Raw genomic sequence first — 9117 nt, forward strand, 5'->3', positions numbered from 1 at the left:
AAGAGCAACAGCACAAAATGCAATTTGGTTATGACACAAATTAATGAGACATTTTTTTTCTCCGCACAAGTGACTTTCCAAAATTCTGTGGCACACCCGTTCGTGCTATGGCACACTGGTTGGGAAACACTGATCTATTTTAATTACTGTAGTCCATTCAATCCCTATTTCCCACTATTTTCTTCAGTGCCAGGCATGTTGGGTCAGTTCTGTCTTACACTGATATTTGGTAGCCACTAACACTAATCACCTATTTGTAGTATTCACATACACTATAGTTAGAATGAGAGGGGAAAAAACTAAGTTCAACACTGAAGACTGAAAAGTAATATGAAGTAGCCAGCTTTATACAGACCCAAGTTATATGATGTCCTGCCCACTTTCTAGAAGTTTCCACCTAACAATTCACAATTCCACCAACTTCCATCTCTTCAACAACCAATTGCAGTTACTGCTGCACAAAAACCACATCCTTCTCCCCAATCAGCAATGACCTCTCCATTACAGACAGTGCTATAACTTACTTATTTTTTCTTAATAGGCATAATAAGAACCATTTTTGTTTTCATCACTTCCCTTTGAACTTTCTAGAAAAATTTAAGGTTTCATTCACAGATTGAAACTAGAGCCTCAATATTCTACTATTAAAAATATTTTCAATATATGTTACATGCAAGTGAATACTTCAATGATCTGGAAGTTCAAAAAATGAAATCCCAAGAAAACCCAGGAAACCAAACAAACACTGAGTTGCTTTCTTCCTGCAAAAGTCCAAGTTCTTCCACAACCCTAAATTGTAGAAGACACATTGCAATCCAAAATAAAGATTTTACTGACTTCATTTACAAGGATAATGAAAAGGTGTCATACACTGCAATGTAAGTATTATAATACGCATGTCTTCTAGAGTCCTGGACTTTCATCCTTTCCCTTCAGAAATCTTACAAGCTCATACTTTGGAACTCTTTATAAAATGCACATGACACCTGCAGATCTTCATATTTACCCACAAGACCTAGCAGTGAAATTCTGCAGAGCAGGCCCTGTACTTCTTAGGCTTTGGTGCTAATGGGAGCAGACTCCTTGGCACCACTAAATATAGCTTTAGAAAAGAAGGAGAAGACAAGCAAACCAAGCATACAAACTCCCTGCCCCCAATATTTTTTTGCTAAAAGAGCAGCAGCAGGTTACAGCTTTTCAACTTCAAAAAGAAAAACTCTGATCAGTACATAGTAACTAACTAAACACTATGAAACATTTTTAATTATCAATTTTTCAGTTTAGCAAGTTTCTTTACCATTTAATACATTATTATGTACTTGATTCATGCTATTATAAGGACAAAGAAAGAAAACAGGTATTAATAGTCTAGGATTTTTTTAAAAAATGTCTTTCCAAATCTAAGCTAGTTATTACGACTAGCAGACTAACTTAAGATACAAGATAGGTGGAAAATTCAATTCAACTTATAATTATATATATATTTGACTGCATACACTAGCAAGACAGTTGTTTAAGACTATGATGCAGGTAGTGCAGCTACAGAATAATATTTTGATCTTTCCCTTTAATGAGAATAATCAAGCATTTTTTCCACAAAATTACAGGGGCTTGATTCTGCAACATTTACTCATTTGAGTAGTCCCACTGATTTCAACTGGGCAACTTGCATAAGTACAGATGACTCACATGAATTTAGACTGCAGACAGCTTCCAGGTTTGTTCCAGAAGTATTATGGACCCTATCCTTAGAGTTGAGGGTACTCTACACCTCATAGGACTGGGTCCTAAAAATAGCAAATCTAATGATTTTAAAAACACTGATCTTAAATCTGCAGGCCAAATTCTGTACCCATTTTCAACTAGTGCAGATCCATGGCGTGACTGAAAGTAGAAGCTGGCCCCAGCTATTTGTTTTTATTACTAATAATAGACACATGATAATAGAAAAGTATCTACGTACTTTTAAAAAACGAAAAACTATATTTACTTTGGTGGTTACCTGATTGGGTCGTCCTCCTACAATATTGAATCCCAAAGTATCATTTTCTTTTTGTAGCATGATGGTTAATGGCTTAGGTTCTCCTCCCTAAGAAGAAAGGGGTGAAACACTAATTTTAAAATGTTACATGAAAAGAATTACTTCAAGGGAATGTATCAACGTGCTATAGCTTTTCAATGTGGAAAATGCAAGACAAACAGGCTTAATGGAAACTCTGATTAAAAATGGTGCTACACACTTATAAATGACACAGGAGTTTACATGATAGAAAAAAACAAATACCACTGAAATGTAATAGGTACTTTGAAGAGCACAAGGACCTGATTTTCATAGGTGCTGAGCACACAAAACTTTAAGTTAGTGGATCTGGGCGTGCTCAGCACCTCTTGAAATAAGGCCCCAAATGTTTGTGCACCTTTAAACCAAATTCCTGTATATACTAATTATATAAGATATTAAGCTTATGGGATGAAATCCTGCCTTAGTGAAGTCAATGGGAGTTTTGTCACTGATTTCAGTGGAGCCAGGATTTCACCCACATCTCTGTCTCTTACCATTTCCAGTTCCAAAAGCTAGTTCTATACAGATTCCACAGTAATTCAAAGGGGGAGAAAAAACCTTTTTTCTCTTATTTTTTTCTTCACAGCAAAGTAAAGCAAATAAGCTAGAAAACAAACACACAACAATCCTAGCTGTGATTTTATAAGTCACACAATCAAAAATAGTGAAGAAACCAAAGTTAAAAAATAATAATATATGAAAGAAGACCTACTTCCTTAGGTAAAAATGGTTAAATAATTTTTTAACCATACAAAGAAAATGAAAAACATTACCACAGGCCTTTCTTTAGCATAGTAATTTAATTTATTTTGCATTTTCATATATGAGTAGTTATATTTCAGGGGACATAATCCCTACAGAAAATTTTTATTCAGCCTGTACCAAGTAAAGTAAGATTGTGTTTTGTCATTCTCTATACACTGGTAAATTTAAGCAATTTTGACAGGTAAAAAAGCTGTACAGTTTTAAATATTCAGAATATAATAATGAATGTTTAGGCACTCTGATATCCAAACAGATTTTTATTAACTGTGGCAGTGAAGTTTTGTATTACAGCAGGATACATTTTAAATTAATGAGGAACATTTTTTACTTTATAGATAGTTTTTCTTTCAAATGAGGGTTTCATTCATTTTCCTTGTCTTCTGTAACAGATTTCTCTGAGGCAGTACATACAGCAGCACCTACTGGTAGTGACAAGAAATGATAGCTATTGAAGCATTACACAAGAGGACTGCCTTCATGTCAATGTGCCAACTCCTTTTAAAATGTCCTTTTTAATATCCAGTTCTCTCTCACCTCCTCCCCACATATCACTGTTTTTCTTGTGTACTCTGCACTTCACTGCAATCATTGCTGGCTCTCTTCATTCCACCTCATCATATCTTCCCAGCGGTGAAGCAGATATATGAGCATATCTTCTAAAGCCAACACCGCAACCCAGTGGATTAACCACCAGGAGGAAGTTGCAAAAAAACAAGAAAAAGATTAAGTATTCAAGTTCCTAACACTAAGTATTTTATTTCCAATAAGGCTTGAATTTATCATCTTAATCCTGGACATAAAAATTCTGAGAACTTGAATCAGTGCCCCAATGTGGGTCTCTTTTATAGCAGTTTGAAGTTCAACACATCATACTAGTTCAGAAGCCTGCCAGGCTACGCAAATCTTTTCCTCTTGATTTTGCTTCCAAAGAGTCAATAAAGATTTTGGAAGAAAATTCTCTTGAGTTGCGCTTAAATTCCATTAAATCACTTCTCACCATGGTTGCAACCAACAAATGTTAGACTCTGCACAGCAGTCCTTCAGACACGAATTAAAGCTTTATAGAACAAACCCTTTAGCATGTTAAGCCACCTCACCAATAAAATGTGTCTGTTTATTCCAACAAAAGCAGACAATTCAGTATCTAAGCAATGCCATCTACCTTAGCAAAGGGCTGAAGTAGCAGTGCTGGTCTCTGTTGTCAAAATTGACAATCATTATGCCCTTCTCCGAAATGAAAGACATTGCTGTGTCCCTGCAGAACTGTTCCTAAACTAAAAACTATTCTAATGATTTTAAACAACAAACTGTTTCCCAAGCTACTTCTTCATACTGTAATTATAAGGAAAAATATCTGTTAGCTCCGTATCTATCTGAAACTGGAACCCCAAAGAAAACACAGTACCATCATTAATAAGGTCACACCGAGCTGGATGAATTGTGGTCTGATCTGGACACCCTGCCCCTGAAGATTTGCATTCAAATTTGTTTATTGTCAGCCAAGTTGAAGCCCTTTCCTCTCACTTGTGTTTCCCTCTCACTCCAGACAAACCTGACATGAGATCCTCATCCAAATTGAGGGGACTACCAGAGGCTGCTGGTGTGCCACCCTTAGAGCCACCAGATTCTTAAACTACAAAAGGAGACATGAAACACATAACCTAAAGAGACTAATGTAATTTATGACTGCGTTTTAGGCTCTTCTTAAAGAAAATGAGAGCACCAGAAAGAATCTGCTGAAACTGCTTTCACAGCTCTTGAAAGATGACGAGTTTTCCAGGCTGAATGAATGGGGGAATGAGATGTACAAGTTTGATTTACATCAATTTAACTGTTTCCGGACTTTTCAAGCATGAGCACAGCAAGAGAGAGCTAGGTTTTAGATTGCTGAGAGCAGCACTAACCGGCCATGTGTTAACTGACTGCCTCTCTGCCTTTGGGGGTTCTCTAGGGGACCTCACCAAACCGCAGGGGCTGAAAGTGCAATCTGAGGTCCAGGTGCAGTGTGGTGGGAAGAGGCTACAGTGTGTGTCAGCTCGATTTGTATTTTCCAAAAGCGACCACACAAGTAGGTATGGAATAAATACCACAAAGGGTCCAGTCTCTGCTGGGGTAGGTTCCACTGACTGTAGCAGAGTTTGGCTTGCAGAGAATCTGGCCCCACGTCGATAGGGTCCCTGGCAGTATCACCCATGATCTGCCAGCATAGGTGCTGGAACTAGAGGTGCTCCCGCACCCCCTGGCTTGAAGTGGTTTCCATCACATACAGGGTTTACAGTTTGGTTCAATGGCTCTCAGCACCCCCACTATACAAACAGTTCCAGCGTCCCTGTCTGCTAGGCACCATCCAAGGAGCAGCCTTGGCATAGATGAGATCACAGTGTAAAGACAGGCAGTCGGGTCACACCGCACCAAACAGCGGGCTGCTCACCTCAGAGCCCGCCAGGCTGGGCTCCTGCCGCCCCTAGCCCGTCCACTCCCTCACTCACCTTGCAGGGGTGGCTGCCTGCCAGGTTCTTGGTGATGCTGCTGATGTGGCTCATGTACTGGTTGAACTTCACCTGGTACCTGAGCGCCGTCAGCTGCACCTCGCTCTGCAGCGCCGCGACCTGAGCCAGCAGCGACTTCTCCCTCTTGCTCCACTTCAGGGCCTGTCGCTTCAGCTCCTGCTCCAGGCTGGCCCTTTGGCCTTGCAGGCTGCCGTTCTGGCTGCGCAGCGCCCGCACGCAGCAGTGGCCCCGGCCCGGCGGCGCGCCCCCCGCCAGGTCCCGCTGCAGGAGCACCAAGCCGCAGCCCTGCTGGCAGATGCCGGCCGGGCGGTGCTCGCAGCTCTCCCGCATGTGCGCGTCCACGTCCTTCAGGCTGAGCACCTCCGGGCAGCCCTTGTGGCGGCAGCGGGCCGGGCTGTAGTCGCACATCTCGACGTGGGCGGCCAGCTGGTGGAGCCGCACGGTCCGGCCGCAGCCCCGCGGGCTGTAGTCGCACTTGATCTCCAGCTTCTGGATGAGGCTCCTGAGGGGCAGCACCTGGTGCAGCTCCTTGGCCGAGATGGGCTGGCACTGCAGGGGGCACAGGCGCCGCTGCACCGCCCAGGGCAGCAGGCAGCCGGCGCAGAAGACGTGCCCGCACGGCGTGGACAGCGGCTCCTCCAGCACCTTGCTGCAGAGTTTGCACTTGAGATCCGGGTCTACGGGCTCGGCAAAGCGATCCAGGTCAAAGCCCATGGCTGGAGGGGTGCAGAGCAGGCTGGGAGCACAGCGGGGGAGCAACTTTCCAGCGGCGGCGGCGGCGGCTGCTGCTCCTGCCAGCCCGGCTGCTGATGCAGGCAGCGCGGCTCCAACTTCCAAGGAAGGCGGCGGGGGGGGTGAAGAGGGGCAGGGCAGCACGGAGTTTGTTTGGTTTGAAGTTTTCAGCTGCTCACCATGTCCCTTGACCCTCCCGTATTAACTCTAATAGGAGCTACCGACCAATACCGCCTCCCCCAACCCGGACCGCCCTTTCGTTACATCCCTCCTAGCAGGGAAATGCAGCAGGACGAGGAGGGAAGAAGCGGAGATCTGCCGGCTTCAGACTCTCGCCTGCAGAATGAGGGGGAAAGCAACCACGCCAGCTCCCTTGCCGGTGCAGGAGGGGAGCCAGGAAAAGGGGTGGGGAAGAGATGCATGAAAAGGACAGAAGGGAGCTCCTGGCTTGCCAGGCAAACGATAAGCCCACCCACCAACCTGGAACCGTTTCACTCCCAGAGATCTTCTCCTTTCCCCTCCAGGGTACTTGGCTTCTGGGTCATTCCTCTCGCCATCTACAGTAGCTTAAAGTCTTTTTTATGATGTCTCTTAGAAAAGGGAGTGAAAAACAATCCCAAATCAAGCGGCAGAAAACCCCACTGGAATTACAGGTTATTTAGGCAGCCAATTTAGGGAGCACAGAGTAAGGGAAGGGTTAGTTGCCCAGCAGAAGATGTGGCCTGCTGGAGGGCCCCACAGCTACAGCAGCTCAGAAATCATGAGAGGGGGACTCTCATTACAGCCCCAAATTTATGCACAGCTCTTGGAGATGTTGTCCTCAGTGAGTGTTGTTTAAGGCTGGATTGTGAAAATGTGGGTGAGGAAAGCTGTCTGGTTGCTGAAGAGGGGAAGCATTTTAAACTCCCTGCACTGATTTCTTTCTTTCTTTAGTTTTTACTCTGCTCCTCCTTTTTGGGGCTGCTCCCCATCTTTACAATTGAAAGCAGTGCAGATGGGTTGGGTGCTAAAACAGTAAATGGCACCAGGCCAAAAAATGCCATCAGTGAGGTGGAGTTCTTTGTAGTTTTTCCTTAAACAACAACACTTGTATAAAGAACACTGCCATTTTAAGAACTAAATATGTTAAAATCTGGAAATTCATCATTAAGAATCAGTCACTAACCTGACTTCTGCCCCTGCATTGCTGCACACATCCAGCAAAATACACTAAAGTCTGAAACCCATAACATGACTTTTCTTCACCACATGACTTTACAATGGAAAACAGAGGACCAGAGCCTCCCAGGAGGGAGCAGGGAAAAATCTGGGAGGTTTCCTCAGTTAACTGGACCGGGGTGTGGCAGGATTAGTACCCTCTGGAAGGGCCAGTAGAGGCTGGTCCAAGATTCACACATCTCGGGGCATTTATTGGTAGTTACAGCTATCCATGTGGAGCCACAGTGTCTTCTGAGCAGTTGAGACCGCTGCGTCTGCCCTCCTCGGTTTCCAGGCATCATGGCTCCAACAAAGCTACTTGAGTATCTCTGAAGAGAAGACATGAGAGGCAGTGACATCGTGGCAACTACACCTCCCACACGAACAGGGGAACCCTGCACACAGATGTCTCTAGGACACATTTCAGATCAGAGATCTCTCAGCTACACCTACCCACACACCTCATCATAATTGACAGTACACCACAAATACAGACCAAAATGTATGCAATCCCCTTACTGAGCACCCTCAACAAAACTACCCTTTACCATGTCTGACTTTCCATGTGAGAACCACAAACATGACCTTCACCCTGACTATTATCATGGTACAAAAATTAAACTGTACCAATGTACAGCCTCCCAGCTTAGGCAAAACACCTTATTAAGCCATCCATAACATTTAAATGGAGATCCAAATTAACTTCCTTTATCCAAAGAGAATATATCCACCTATAACTGTATACATACTACTCATATAAAATAAAATTACCTCATGAACTCAAACACTGTAAGCATCCAGTTCTGCCACTCTTTCTCAGTTTTATTCCTCAAGTAGTTCCATTGATTTCAGTGGCACTTCTCAGAAAGTAAGGTACCGCTCAGTATAAGTAGGGGTGTCAGCATCAGCCCCAATGTGAAGGTTATTGTAACCGACCAGCACCTATATTTCCTTAATCTATTTCTGCACCTTATTATCAGTCCCAGCTTCTCTTTTGGGTTGCTTCCTTGGTCTCCTTACCTAAAGCTTAAAGTGAGCAGGGTGGCCCAGAATCTCAGACATGAACAAAATAAGAACTATGACGTGGGTCTTGTGAGAGTCAGTTGCTCGTGAAAAGGTGATACAACCATGCATACCATGCAGCACTTTTGAAAGCCAGGCCAGCTATTTAGGTGCGTAAATGAAGGTTTAATAGCCTAGCTTTAGGCACCCATTTTAAAAAAAATATTGGCCTTTGTTTCTTTAGTTAGCTCTCAAATTGCATCCCTTAGCAGCCTTTCAGTGCATCGGTGTTCCAAGTAGATTCATTCTTTCTGTCCTCAGACAAGAGTAGGAAATTATTTTTCCTACTCTTTTCTGAGGGACAAGGCTTCACGACAACAGATGAGACCTATCTGATATAAAAAATAACACTTCAATGGGAGATTATCCAATATAAACTAAGTTATAAAACTCGACTTCCATGCAGCGTTATCAAAGGACCATGAAGAAAGATAAACACACACGCAACAGGCACTCGTGGTGATTGATACCATATAAGTACATAGACATGTAACCCTTCTGCCAGGTGGAGCCAGCAGCAACACGGGCCAGGTTCAATATCTATGGGTTCCTTTTCAACAATACAACACAAAACCATCTCAAGGGCCCACCCATTGACCGGGGACAATTACACACTAACCCTGGGTGCCTTTGAGAGGCAATACTTCCCCTCTCGCAAGCACAGAGTCTGAGTGTAGCAAAAACTTTTAATAAAAGGAGGGAAGTAACTCAGCATTAATTTGGGAAAACACCACAACTAGGATTCATAAACATAAACCATGAGCAAAAGACCCACGCCCCAAGTAAGTT

At 43.5% G+C, this 9117-nt stretch overlaps 1 protein-coding gene across 2 annotated transcripts in view; it reads right to left on the bottom strand.

Moving 5' to 3' along the window:
• The window catches only part of PDZRN4 (PDZ domain containing ring finger 4), a 386496-nt gene extending 380445 nt beyond the window's left edge, over nt 1-6051 (bottom strand). The window contains exons 1-2 of one of the 2 annotated variants that reach the window (XM_077807773.1): nt 5317-6051; nt 2003-2089 (exon numbers count right to left, since the gene is read on the bottom strand). In XM_077807773.1, coding sequence (XP_077663899.1) covers nt 2003-2089; nt 5317-6051 — 822 coding nt within the window. Of the gene's footprint in view, nt 1-1990; nt 2090-5316 lie in introns of both variants that reach the window. The other variant, XM_077807772.1, reaches the window with a different exon arrangement.
• Nucleotides 6052-9117: the final 3066 nt, after the last annotated feature.

This window comes from Eretmochelys imbricata, chromosome 1, assembly GCF_965152235.1.
Source record: "Eretmochelys imbricata isolate rEreImb1 chromosome 1, rEreImb1.hap1, whole genome shotgun sequence".
Taxonomy (NCBI): Eukaryota; Metazoa; Chordata; order Testudines; family Cheloniidae; genus Eretmochelys; species Eretmochelys imbricata.